This window comes from Pan troglodytes, chromosome 10, assembly GCF_028858775.2.
Source record: "Pan troglodytes isolate AG18354 chromosome 10, NHGRI_mPanTro3-v2.0_pri, whole genome shotgun sequence".
Classification (NCBI taxonomy): domain Eukaryota; kingdom Metazoa; phylum Chordata; class Mammalia; order Primates; family Hominidae; genus Pan; species Pan troglodytes.
In genome coordinates, this window is record NC_072408.2 from 9,717,710 (window position 1) to 9,732,124 (window position 14,415).

Below are 14,415 nucleotides of genomic sequence, written 5' to 3' on the forward strand. Positions count from 1 at the left end.
CTGCATCAGAAGAGTGTGAGAAGTCACTGAAGGGCATTCAGAACAGAGCTGTATGGGAGGTTGATTTGGTTAGTTCTGAGCTCCTGAAGGATCACTGCGATGTCAGGAAAAGAGCAGGGAGGAATGAGAAGCTGCAAGAGCCTGACACAGGTGAGAGGTAACGTGGCAGCAGCTCAGGCTGCAGAGGGAAAGAAGGGCTGTGTTGTGTGTGTGTTCTGGGGTGCTACCCCTCAGGGTTGCAGGGCACTGGTCTTGGGAGTCGGTCTCAGTGAGGGAGATGGGGTGGAAATGGGCCACGACAGGGTGCTCACTCAGGCAGTGAGGCCATGGACAGGGAGGAAGATGGGAGCACGTGAAGAGGAGTAGCATGAGTGTGGGAAGCGCTGGCCTTCATTGTAATAAAGGCAAGGGCAAGCTTCAAGACAAGGAAGAAGTCACGGAGCAGGAAGAGGTGAAACAAGCTGTAGGGGAAGCAAGTGCTTATAGGAAGGCATTGCTTCTGAAGAGGAGAAGGGCGACAGCAAAGACAGTTTGAGGCCCTGAACTTGCTCAGGAAGGAGGAATTTCTGTGCACCTGAAACTAATTGGAAAATGAAAGAAGAGGAGTCCCAGAGTCTAGTGCCCACCAACCTCCAGCTAGCCCTGGGATCTTGGCCAAGGCACTCCGCTCTGGGCCTCAGCCTCATCCTCTGGGAAAAAGAAGGGTCAGACTGACATCTCTGCAGAGGCTGGGGTTGGGGGCGGAAACCACCTGCAGCAGTGCAAGATTTCATGTGAAGAAAGCATTGTACACCTGGAGAAACTGCAAACCGTAGGTCCATGTGGTATCTAAGGGTCCCTTCCAGTTCTGTAAAGCCTACAGTTCTGTAAAGAATACAGAATCAGAAACAGGCTCTGATGAAGGGGTCAGTGACAGGAGTCACTCCGAATGAGCTCAGCCATCTCATCTCCCAAAGCAAGGGTCAGGGGTCACAGGAACTTGAAGGACAGTATAGAGACTGAAACCAGTGAGTCGTCAAGAGGATGCTCAAAGGTTGCTGGGCAGCACTGATGCCACGGTGGAGACTGATATCATAAATGCACAGTCAGCCATATTTTTGGCAGACTCTGAAGCCTGAGAGCACTAAAAAGAGACAGCGGCGTGACCCAGGGTGGGGCTTAGCCATGCAGGCATGGCAGAAGGCCCAGGCGGTGTGGACTCTCTGTGGTATCGTGGGCAACATTGCCATGACTGTAGTCAAGCCTGGTGTTAAAGGGTGAGAGTGATGGGGAGGATCCAGTGAGGACAAATGTTGGGTCCTCTGAAAGAGCAGGAGGGATCATAGAAAGGGAGGCTCTGGCCAGAGTCATGGAGCATCTGAGCTCAGCACCCAGGAGTGGAAGCAATTCTATGCCGTGCAAGGGCAGGATGTGGCCCTCCCAATAATAACAGCTGTGGGGGAGAGGACGTCCTGGAGTTAAGGATGCTGAGTCAGACGCATTGTCAATGTGGATGATGACTGCAGTGCCATCTGACTTATGTTAAAGGCGAATTTGGGACAATTCAGGGAAATACTATTTTACACAGCAGGTAGTAAACATATGGCACTCTTTCCTCTAAGAAGAGGGGAGAGGCTGAAAATATAAATGGCTCTCAAGAAGTTCAAATATGTCTCAAATAATGACAAATGCAAACTGAGTAACTAGGGGAAAAAAGGAGTTTGGGGTTTGTCTCTAATTCTGAACCTGAAAAGCACGAAGGAAAATCATGGTCTCCCAGAAGGTTTGTCTTGGAGTCCTGGGTGGAGAAAATATCTGGGGTTGCATGAACTTCAGTTCCTACCCAGTGGATCTGTTCTGATGGTCTCATGTTCCTTACCAGCCTTCTCTCCCTCCTCGCTCTTCTTCAAGAATCCGCTCAACCTGAGGTAGGAATTGTGCCTCATTGGAACAACAACGGTGGAGAAAACCAGGAAGCCTTCCGAGTGTGCTGTGCATAGAGAAGCCAGAGCCCCCAGCTGTTCTCAGAGTTCTTTGGAGATTGTGAAGATCGGTAGCAGGGAGGCATTGGCCACAGTGAACCGGCCTAGGGTGTGGACCAGCACCATGGCACCAAGGCATCTGGGCTCCTGATGGCACCAAGGCACCCGGGCTCCTGGCTTGCGTCCTCTCACTGCAGGAGCACCTTTCCAGCCCAGAACCCTGGGCCACCTCCCAGGAGGCAAAGAGGTCCTATCATTAACGCCAAGGTGTGCAAAGGGAGCAGAAAGAACCAAGGCGTTCAGACGTCACAGAGTTCTCACCTCAGCTCCCCGTGGGCATGGAGTTTTCCCTGGCCTCCAGACAAAAGCCGCTGAGCAGTGTTCTCCCCTTCGCAAGGAGTGGAGCCTGCCTGACATGGAACTTAGCCATTCGACGGTTGCTTGTCAAAAGTGCCAGCCTTTAAAAGCAGATGAGGTTTTGATCCCCATGAACCTAAAATTCTGCTCACAATCCCGGAGGATAGCAACAATAGCAACAAAATCAGTCTTCAAGTGTGGTGCCCAGGCTTATCCAGCCAGACCTGTAACAAAGCAGACAAGAAGGCTCTGTCCATTTCGTGCTCAGAATGTGCCCGGATGCCACAGAAGGACCTGTAGTCCACGACTGTGCTTGAAGCAGGACCTCCTTTCCCAGCACCCCCAGCGCCAATCCTGCTTCCCAGGGTCATTTCCCCTGGAGACGAACACTCAGGATTAGGTTTCCCCAGAGGGGAGCTTTTCAGAGCCCACTTGCACTTGTGACCCGCTTGCACTGTGAGCAAGAGAACGCCTCATGGCAAAGGGCCGGTGGTCGTCATCAAGGGGCACCCCAGACAGGACTACTGAGGTGTTTCTGAAAGAAGGCCTGGGACCAGGCTAGGCTTGGAGTCAGAGTGACAAGGCTGAAGTCCGTGGTCACCCACTTGAGCTTATGGTTAACAGCAAGGGGAGACAACCACCCAAAAGCAGCCTGGGAAGACGCTGAAGGTCTGGGGCTCAGCATGGCCCCGCTGGAGAAGAGAGCACCTAGGTTCCCCAGCACCCAATTAGCAGCTGGGAAACATTTGTTTGCTGGTTAAACTGTGGCTGTAAATAACAATGCTGCCCTGGGCTCCCAGTCCCCCTCCCACACGCTGTTAACCTGTGATTAAGCCCTCCAGCCCTCACAGGCAGTCTTTGGGGGTGGGATGAGGTTATTAGCTAACCGTTCAGAGCAGTAAAGGCGCTTGGCTCAGACTCGCAGTGCCCCAGAGATGTAATTATCTCATGCACGATGGCTTTGCCACCTGTCACATCTTCTGGCTTAATTTTTTTTAATAAGAAATAACGAGAGGGGCTGGCGTTTTCTTGCTCTGCGACACAGCTAGCTGTGTGCCGCGCTGGGACGTCGCAGGCCTGCGGCGGTTGCCTCCCAGACTCCCTTCTCCTGTTTCCTCCCCATGCCTCTCCTTGTTGCTCCACCACTGTCTCCATCCCTTTCTTCATCTCTAACTTGCGTTCTGTCCTTCTGCTTCTCCATCTGAACATTGTTAACCACCTGCACTATCCCCAGCGTTCATGCCCTTCTCCTAGCACCAAAGCCAAGCTGACAGGTGCCTTCTAATGGTCTCAACTGTTTACATTCTCTCACTCTGCCTGTCTCTCTCTCTTTGGCTCAGCCTTCTCTCCTCCACACTTCTCTTTTACAGTCTGTCCCTCCTGCCCTCTTCTCCAGCCTCCTGCCTCCCCTGGACTCTTCCCTACATGAACTAGGGAGCCTCAGGACTTCCTTGAAGGTTCCGCCTTTCCATGGAACCTCCTCCCTGTTCCATGACCCTTCCAGGCAGCCACCCTCACACCCACCCTGAGCTTCTGCCCAGAGGTCCCCAGGTCTTCAGGGCTGCGTGTGACCGTCAGCATCCTGGGTTTCTCCTCGGAATCTGGGGCTGGCGCCTTAGGCCCCCTCTGCAGCTCTTGGGTGGGGGCTGTTGTGGCCCCTCCATTTCTGGCTGGCTCCTTTTGCTGGTCTTCCCTTCATAACCCTACTCTAGCTGGGCTCTGGCAGACAGCTGTGAGGTCTGTGCCGACCTGTTCTTGCCTGTGATTTTTCTGCTGTTGGGATCCTCTTGTCATCAGGAGAGGCCTTTTCTTTCTCTGCAGCTTGTCTCAAGATATAGCTCTTCCTAACCTGACCTCATGGAAGTTTCTAGGCAGACCCTGAGGACCTGCTACTCTCCCTCTGCAGCAATGATTGTCTATACTTAGAAGATGCTAGCCAGGCCAGACCTCAGTCTCCACATTCAAATACATAAATAGGGTTCTATCTCTCCCAAGATGTTCTAGTTCACACCATGCCTCCTTCCAGCACCCACACGAAATTACCTGGGGAACATCAAATTTCCCTGGGACTGTTGAACGTCTTTGAAATGCACGTGTGTGTCCATCCTTTGGTAACATTTCCTTTTTCTTTTTCAGCCACCGGATCTCCAAGTCAAAGTTCAGGTGAGTGAGACTCACGCTGCTCTTCCTTCCTTCTGCCACCAGCTCTGTCCTCAGCCACCCTGTTGGGTGGCCCAAGGTAATACCTACAAGTTGCCAGTAGTGTAAGGGCTGTTCTTCTAAGGGGGTAACTACTTTCTGTATGGCCATCAAGAAAAAGCTTATGGCTCAGATCAGACAAATAATCCAGCGGTTGATATTTGTTGAATGATCTTGGACTGTCCATCTTTTTGGCAGCACAGTCCCTAGGAAGTTGTCAGACCAAATGTGTTTTCCTCCCTTCTAAGATGAAGTCCAGTTAAAAGAAACATAAAGTGAACCCTTGCGACTGTCATGACCTACTTCATGTTTATAGAATATGGTGAGATATGAACTTTGATGATGATGGAAAGCACATAGGATTATGACACCCGTCTGTGTCACTGCTCTTGACAATGACAGAACCTACAAAAGGATCCAGGGTCCTCAGCCCCCATCTGCCTCCCAGCCTCACTTCCTGCACTTCCATGAAAATAACCTTTGTTCCCCCCTACAAGGAACTTCTTGCAGTTATCCAGATGTTCCCTATCCTGGTGCACGCTGAGGCCCTTGCATGGAGCCAGTCCTCCACTTAAATCACCATGCCCCCATGCCTTCCTCTGGAGAACTCACACTTCCGTTCAGACCCTCAGATGTGACTGCTTCCGTGTTACTGCTTTCTCTCCCATTTCACTGGGCCTGGAAAATACCTTCTGCAAACTCCAGGGAGAGTTACTCAGCTCCCCCTTCCCTGGTGCTTTGCTGATGCCTCTGTCACAGCACTCAGCACATGACACTCAGATTACTGGCTCACAGTCCCCTGCTTCCAAAGGCTCTGCCTGCATGCCTCCAGGGGTTATTTCCAGAGCACCCAGCTCAGTGCCTGTCCAGTGGTGAACGTCCATACATGTGTGTTGAATGAATGAGTGGACAGATGTGTGCAGGGAGAATGTGAATTCACTCCCACAAAGCTTGTATGTGCCAAAAAATATTGGTTATTTTTCATAATTGAGCTAATCTTGATTCCCTAGCCCTATCTCCTACATGGCAGGAGCACAGAGAAATTTTTATCCAGCTGAGTAAATGTAGCCCAGTGCTGTATTTTAAACAGTCCCTTAAGGTAAAGTGATTTGTCTCTCAGATTGCCTCTCTCCCAGCTCCTCTCTTGGACGGAGCTGGACACATGGCGGAGAGGGACTTTGAGATCCCAGGAAGCAGGGAATGATGAGGGCTGGTCCTAGAAGCCACGCGAGCCCTCTGGATGCTTGCTTATCTCTGCTGCATGGGGCTAGGCTGAACTGCTGTCTGAACTGGTACCTGCTGAGGTCCATCTGGTTAGGGCATCCACTGCTGGAGTCCATGCCCTCTGCTTGCCTCCGGCCTTGAAATCTCCACCTCTGCTCTCTGACCCTTGAGTTCTGTTGGCCCGCTGACTTTAGCACCTCTACACCTCAGCTGAGGACATGGACACTTCCAGGTCCCTCACACTCCGTGAAGGAGCTGGAGGAGGCAGCAGCCCTATGACAGGCTCATTGGCCTACCGGTGTCCCATCACAACCTCTGTAACAGCCAGGATAAGCTTCAAGCCAGGGGCTGACCTTCTCCCAGGGTCTGCCAAGGCACTCCACCAGCCCCAGTGTCGCCGGGCTTCCCGTGGCCATCTGGGTGTTTCTAAAGCAACCCCCCACCAGCCTCTTGGGGTGTGGTGACCAAGGGCTAAAAGTTAAGTGGGGACCCTGGTGTCTGACTTTTGCTCCACTTCTGACACCTTCTTTCTCTCCCGTTTCACTAGGACTGGAAAATGCAGACTTTTTTCCCAATCCCTGTTTCTCTCAAACCAAGACCCCATCTACATAAAACATCTAGGGTCAGGCCCATCCGCTCCAGCTCTTATTACAGAGAAAGAGCTCCAGAAATATAAAAAAAATTTCTCTCTCTCAGTAATGCTTGGCTGTTACTGCTTTATCTCCAGCATCTGGAGAAGTGGCTGGTACATAACAAGAACCTAATAAATACTTGCTGGGTGAGTGAGTAATTAATAAATGAATGATCTTGCCCCAGTAAGACAATAGACTTGACACAGATTCAAACAAAATATCTAATTTGACAGTCAAAGCTGAAAAAGCATGTTGTGCTTTAACAGTTCCAAAGCCCCCACACAATAAGAGTAAAGGGATTAAAAATACACTTGAAAATATTTCCAAAATATCATTCTCAGTTCATGCAAGTGAGTAAATCATAAATTAATAAATGAATGAATGAATGAATATGATCCGGAGGATGGAAGGGAAAATTACCTACTTGTGTCTCGAGTTAGAGATTGCCTGGAACACTCTGGGAACATTATTTTCATCCAGTGATCTATGGTGCAAGCTGTGCTTTTGAACAAGAGGGAAAGAGCAGTGGTGCCTGTAAACCTCTGGAGTCTCCCTCGGCCCTGAGGCTTTGCTATGTGCTGACCATTCAGCCCTGATCATCTGCCTCTGGGAAGGCCTTCTCCTTCTGCAGCCACCCCTCAATACACCGCAGCAATGCGGACAGCAGATTTTGTTCTCCTAAAGGCTTACAGCTAGTAGATTGGCACTATCATTGAAACTCATTTCCAGATGAGGATCCTGAGGCTTTGAGAGGCCCAGGGCACAGGGCTCTAGTATGGCTGAGTCAGAGCTCATACCCAGGTGCTCTGCTGCCAATCACTGTGCCATCCTTGTGATGAGGTTCTGCCCGGGAATAGTAAACCCTGTTCCTGTATAGCTAGTGTGTCTGCAGAGTGTAACTCTAGAGCCATGCTATTCAACAGAAATATAGTGCAAGCCACATATGTACTTTTAAAAATGTTCTAGTAGGCAGGTTAAAAAATAAAAAGAAACAGGAAATTTCTTTGATTTAAACCAGTATCTCTAAAACATTACTATTTCAATATGTAATTCACATAAAAATTATTAATGACATATTTTGCATTCATCCTTTTGTGCCAAGTCTTTGAAATTCAGTGTGTGTTTTGCCCTTACTGCACATCTCAGTCTGGACTGACCATGTTTCCCATGCACGGTAGCTGCATGTTGCTAGCGGCTGCCACGCAAGGCCACGTGGCCCTGGAGGTTTCACACATGAGCAGGTATCACACAGCAGCCGTCTAATCTAGATTCAGCAGTTCACTGATGGTGTCTGATTAGGGAATATCAAAGGTTACAAATAGATTGAAAATGCCACCAACGTTTTCAAAGTATTCCTAATCATTTTCTCAAGTTAGGTGAAACAGTTTAACAATTACAGATAATGGAATTTGAGTCTCAAACTGGCCTTTTCTTTTGCAAAACAGAATGATCCAAAGTCACGGTTTCTTTAAAGAAGTGTAAGAATGGAGTCTTTAGGGAAAATGTGGCCAGTGAGTGGATTACAGCCATAGTAGAGGATTCCCTTGGTAATCCAGGTTTTCACTTAGAAGAATTAGTTAAAATAAGAGATTTGTGACATTTGGAGCTCACTGTTCAGAATAAATGTAAACAGTTATGAAACAAATGATTCAGGAAGTCTTTTGTAACCTGAAGGGATTAATTAGACAAGTTGGAGTTTCTGGATCTCAACTTTACGGAGTTCTGAAGTGAACCTCACAGGGTTCTGAAATTGGGAGGACTAGCTTGCCCAGTCTTCAGTGAAATGTGCTTCCAATGTTCTCTTCACTTCTGCCATACCATCAGCAACAAGGCACAAATCCAAATTTGCCCCAATCTCTAATAGTCCTTTGTAAAGTTACTTATTTACAAGAGAATTAAACTTAATGATTTTCTGTGGTGTTTGTTGTTGGTTCTGGTAAAAAAAAAAAAAAAAAAGTGGAAACTTACTCTAGCCACCAGAAGGAGCCTGCAGGGCCCATCATTTTGATGTTGTCGACGATTCCAGATGCCTGTGCACCATTGCATGTCAAGCAAACTATTTTAGGAGCACTGCCCGCTCCTCACCTCCACCCTCAGCCCTGGTTCACAAGAGCTCCGGGAATCTTCAGCCTTGTCTTCCAGAGGGAGGTAGTACATTTGCGTAGAGTTCGTCTCTGCTGCTCAACCGTGCCATCAGCCAGGGGTTCCCGTGCAGGATGGACTGTGCTGAGTCCCATGGGTCTGTAACCAAGTGTAAGACACAACCCGATTCCTTCGTGGGTCTTGTGGGCTCCGCGGAGAGGCAGGAACCATACAAATGAAAGGTAACTGACAGTACAAGGAAATGGGAACTCATTTCCTCTGGGGACCCTTCTCGCCTAAGGTGTCCTTTCGTGTGCTCCCTGGTGGACCCGCCCAGCACTCAGGCCCTGCTGTGACTGCTCACTTGGTGGTCTGTGTCTCCGTGTCGGTTTTACGCAGAGGAGGCCTGTGAGCGTTGTGCTAGCTACTGAGTATCTGGTGCCTAGCCCGTGGTCAGTGTTTAGTAACTATTTCTTGGATGTGTAACTAAAACGAGTAATGCAGACAGTAAGCGCTGAAGAGTGCCAAGGCTGAGAAGACTAGAAGCATGCATCGTGGAGAAGCTGGGACTCAGTGTGAGCCCCACAGGAGGGGCAGGACAGAGAGGATGAAGCAACGGTGGAGTTTCCGGTAGCTGGGAGGACTTGCCCTGCAGCTGGACAGGCAAGAGGAAGGCCCAGTGTAGGGAGAAGGGCAGGCGGAGCTGGGGCTGCGAGAGCAGAAGTTTAGAAGCAGTGATCCCGAAGTTTAGAGACGTAGATGGGACCCATTCGTATCCATCCCTCTCTCCTGTGTCTACATATGGAAGGTTCTATTTCTAGAGAAAATGACTTCCAGTTAGTGTGAAGGGAACATGAATAGCAGGCAAATTTCTCCTCCCTATTTTATCATTTAATTTCTATATCCTCCATGCATATGTAAACATAAATAAATTTACACATTCTAATAAACCATTACATTTATTATACAGTAGGAAGTGTTGCCAGGAAACCAGTTGTCAAGCAAAGCTGTATTTTGAAGAGTGGGAGGTGTATAATTATCTTTAAATACTTTCTCCGGATAGTAATTACCCCACCCCCAAATCCATGTGACTCTCCCAATGGGTCTGCTCAGGAGCACCCCAGTTTAAAGGGACACCGTCCTGTCCGCTCCGGCCACTCCTCGGGGGTCTGTGTGGAGCAGCTCCAGACCCATGGGACCGGCCTGACCACACAGCACCCATACCCACTACTCCCAAGCATGAGGAAAAAGGGGCATAATCAAGCTCTCATATTAAACCCACTCCAAGACAGCTCTACATACCGCAGAGAAAGCAACCTTGATTGCCTTGGACTCTGAATAACAATTATCAGTGATTTCTGGAACTTGAGACTGTATCTATTTAAAACATGTTCTTTGCAAACTTCACTGTCAGCTCTTTAAGATCAGATATGAGTTTGTCCTGAAAATTCATTTTTTAGGGGAAAAAACTACTTGCCAAATTTCTGTACAGTATTAATAATCACAATCACAGGAAAAAAGCAGAGGCATGCCCTGCAAGATAAGACTGTTTAGTATCAAGATCTGGCAAACTTCAGAGGTCGCCTCTCAAGAGGACCATCTGGGACTCATTGTCTCATTTCTTTGTCCCTCTGTCCACCCTCCACCATCCTCCCTCGGATCCAGGGCAGTATGTCTGGGGGTGCAAGAATCCCAAAGTGCATTTAGAAATCATAACGTTTTAAATTGTTAATGTTTATGGGCACTAATGGGTGTATATATTTATGAGGTGCATGTGACGTTTTGATCCAGGTGTACAATGTGCAAAAATCAAACCAGGGTTATCAGGGTATTCCTCACATCAAGCACTTATCATTTCTTTGTATTACGAACATTCCAATTCCAGTCTTTTAGTTATTTTAAAATATGCAATAAATTATCATGACTGTAGTCACCATCCTTCTCTCCTATGTTGTATGATCAAATATTACATCATATTTATTCTATTTAACTATATTTTTTCACCTATTTACCATCTCCACTACCCTTTCCAGCTTCTGGTAACCATCATTCTACTCTCTGTATCCATGAGTTCAATTGCTTTAATTTTTAGCTCCCACATATGAGTGAGAATATGTACAATTTGTCTTTCTGTGCCTGGCTTATTTCACTTAATATAATGGCCTCCAGTTCCATCCATGTTGTTGCAAATGACAGAATTTCATTCTTTTTTATAGCTGAACAATATTCCATTGTGTACATGTACCACGTTTTCTTCATTCATTTGCTGATGGGCGCTTAGGTTGATTCTGTATCTTGGCTATTGTAAATAGTGCCGCAGTGAACATAGGAGAACATAGGAGTGCAGATATCTCTTCAGTATACAGATTGAAAAGCATGTTTTCCACCTGGTGGCCTGCTTCCCTGTGTAGTGGATTTTCCCCCAAGTGGTAGGCCAGTGTCCCATGTAAGGTGTGGCCCTCACTGGAGATGGCCTTCAAGCTAGAGCAGAACACTGCCCGGATTAATCCTTTTTCCCCTCCCTGCTCCTCAAGCCAAAAACTAAGTTCTCCCTGCAGTCCTGAAGAAAGAGTACCCTTCTTTGATTACTCTTCACTCTCCTAACCTCATCTCAGATTTAGCAAAGTCTTGGTAACAGGATTTTCTGCAGATCATAGATAGAAAAATGACAGTAGAAAGGTGGATGAAGTCAGGCTACTCCAAGAGGCAATTCTGGGGGTAGGTGCAGGGATCCGTAACAGCCCAGGCTGGCATCTTGGAGTTTGCTGATGTTTGGAGGGGCTTCTGCTCTGGAAGTAGAGGACCAAGGCTGAGGGCAGTACACATAGCACGGAGCTGTCCCTGCCTCCTGGGGCACACCCACACGTGGTGCTGCTACGTGCCCAGGGGCTAGGAAGGAATAGGCCATTCACAGACCAGTGAGTTCACACAGATGGGGCTTGCTGCTCCACCACCAGCATAACTTGACCCAGGAGGTGACGCTGAGGCTTGATGGTCATCTCTGGCAGGAAGATTGGAGAAACGGACTCATGCCATGGACTCTGATTTAGAATGGAGGACCTCATTTCAGCTTCCTCGCGCTGAAGTGGAGGGCCGGTTTTCACATCCAGACTTAGTATGCCACACACAGACACACACACACACACACACACACCGGAAACAAAGTTTTATGTAAAAATATTTTTCCTTACTGCTTACTTTAAAAAGCAGTTTCCTTATGCTATGATACGCACTGTGATATTTTCCACTCTTTTCCTTTATTCAGTGCCAGGCATGACCTACTCAATAGATTTCATGACCCACTAATGGGCTGCAGTGTGAGGTTTGAAACCTCTGCCCAGAGGCAGATTCTGCCTGCTTATTTAGAGGAATGTCTGTCTAGACTAGAGAGATTCATAGAAAGGAGATCATTTTATGGAAAAATACAGATATTCATGGACTTTATCACCAGGATTCTACTTTGTTTCTCCTCCTGCCTTCATTACCCAGGCAGGAGCTGTATCTTCAATGCCTCGTGGGTCTGCGTACAAGCCCTACAGGTTCCCCAAAGCCATGTGCAGAGCTAAGCACCCCATTTTTCTCATAACTGACCCCTCTGCCTAGAGCTCTACTCCCACTCCTCTGGCCCTCGTCTGTGCCGCCCTCCCAAATCGCCCCAGCTAAAAATGTTGGCAGTCCCTTCCATACCCGTCTGTCTTATTCTGCACATCCGCTCATCTCAAGGGATTCTGCCTCTAAAATTGCTGCCAGCTCTGTGTCATCTTTTCCGTTAATATATCTATTGCCTTCATCATCTCTAACCTGGAGAACAGGAAGAGAATTCCTCATACTCTCCCTGGTCTAGAAGGTGACAGAGGGGCTGTTTTTGTGGGGTGTTCCGATCCAACCTGATCATGTCCTTTCCCCCTCCCCAAGCCCTCAGCATGGCCCCTGCAGTCTCCTCCTCAGCATGTCTCCAGCTATGGTTCCTCTCTCCTTGCACAGTGCAGCCATTTATTAACCATGTCGTCTACTGAATTCAACCAAACAGAGCTGTATATTTTCTCTGTATCAGGAAAATGAAAACGCCTCCACCATAGAATCTTAAAATGTGTTTCTTTAGGATCATCTCAGCCACTGGTTCTCAACCATCATTACACATTAGAACCACCTGGGGAACCTTAAAAATACCCAACCCCTAGAGAATCAGACTTAATTGGTTTGGTGTTGGGGCTTGCGGACCAGTGGGGTTTTGGGGAGGGTTCCCTAGGTAATTCTGTGTGTAGCCAGGTTTGAGAATCACTGACAAAGGCTCCTAAACCAAGATACGGGGAAGAGTCCATGGAGCATGGGTGAGCTTTGAGGGGCCTGTGTGCTGCGTGGGCTCTCATGTAAAGGTGTGTGTGTGGGCATGTGCCCATTTTTCTGAAAGGCAGATCTAAACATTCATCAGATTCTGGAAAGATTCTATAACCCAGAAAAACAAAGAGCCTGTGCTCCAGATGAACCCCTTCTACCATATGGATGTGGCACACAGAGTCAGGGCCAAGAGGCTGGGCAGAAAACTACGGACGGCTCTGCCTGCTGTGATATTGGTCGAGTACTCAACCTCCCCAGCCCTTAGTTTTCTCCTCCACAAAAATCAGGATAATGCGTGCTTTGCAGAGTTACTGAAAGAATTGGAGAGAAGGCATAAGAAGTGCCTGATGTGGTACTGGGCCCCTCCTCCACTGTTACTAATAATGCTCTTATTGCTTACAACACTATTTCTAAGAATGCTGTTTTACAAAAAATTTAAAAAAACTTCCATTTATTGAGCATCTTCAACTTCAAAGCAGCCAGATGCATTATAAGGTATTTGATCCATCCCCACAATAACCCCATGAGGTCGGCCCTCTTCCCGGGAGAACTGAAGCTTGGAGGAGTTCAGGGGCATCCCCAAGGCGGCAGGGCCTGGTTAGCTGGGTGAGAAGCTGGGCTCCTTGCCACCAGATTGGGCTGCTCTAGCAAGGCCAGATCAGTGAGGGGCGAGAAGAGCCACGGTGCTGCATCTTGGGTTGGAGGAAACCTGAATTCACAGCCAACCCCACCCTTCTCTCCCTGTCCCCTTTCCAGCCGCTACTGGCGCCGGTGGAATCGGTTCTGCAGAAGGAAGTGCCGCGCCGCAGTCAAGTCTAATGTCTTCTACTGGCTGGTGATTTTCCTGGTGTTCCTCAACACGCTCACCATTGCCTCTGAGCACTACAACCAGCCCCACTGGCTCACAGAAGTCCAAGGTGAGCGGCGGCCCCAGCTCTGCTCTGGTTTCCTCCTGGTAACTCAGCCCCAAGGCCCAGGGGAAGGCATAACCACAGGCAGAAGGTGGAGGGGAAAGCAGCCAATGGTCGTGGCTCTTGGCAGGTGCTGTGCTGGAGACACCAAGGGCCTGGCAGTTCCAAAGCCCCACAATAAAATGCGCTACCTTGTTAAAAACAGACACGGCTCTCCTGACTGGGCCCACACCATCAGCCTGCCCCAAAGTCACTGTTGGGCCCAGGTGATGAGGAAAGGGGCTGCAGCTTGTTTGCCTATCTCAGACCCCTGGCTGTCAACTCCCCAGCATGGATTTTAAATACCTGGGGGCCTTCCTGCAGCCCTGAGGTGGCCTTAACCAGAACACATGAGGATGGAATGAGCAAAAAGGCAGAGAAGAGAATAGGGCCTGAGCACAAGGAACCGTCTTCAATGGGTCGTTCATTCTCATTATCCTTCCTTGGGCCCCTAGACGAGGGTCCCACTAGCCAGGCCTCAGCATCATTGCTGGGCAGTCAAGAAGACCTGGCCCCATCCTCCACAGCTGCTTTCCAGAGTCCTGGGAGGCAGGGGGTCTAGTGGCGGAGAAGTCAGACTCAGACAGTGCGGCTCCAACTGTTGGCTGTTTGGCCTGCACAGGCTACTCACCTCTTTGAACCTCCTTTCTCATCTCTGAAAATGGGCATGAC

General features: G+C 48.7%; 1 protein-coding gene across 50 annotated transcripts in view; it reads left to right on the forward strand.

Moving 5' to 3' along the window:
* The window catches only part of CACNA1C (calcium voltage-gated channel subunit alpha1 C), a 723,808-nt gene that overhangs the window by 582,074 nt on the left and 127,319 nt on the right, over positions 1-14,415 (forward strand). For all 50 annotated transcript variants that reach the window (XM_016922741.4, XM_016922778.4, XM_016922781.4 and 47 more), the window contains 2 exons: positions 4,455-4,481; positions 13,550-13,710. In XM_016922741.4, coding sequence (XP_016778230.1) covers positions 4,455-4,481; positions 13,550-13,710 — 188 coding nt within the window. The remainder of the gene's footprint in view (positions 1-4,454; positions 4,482-13,549; positions 13,711-14,415) is intronic.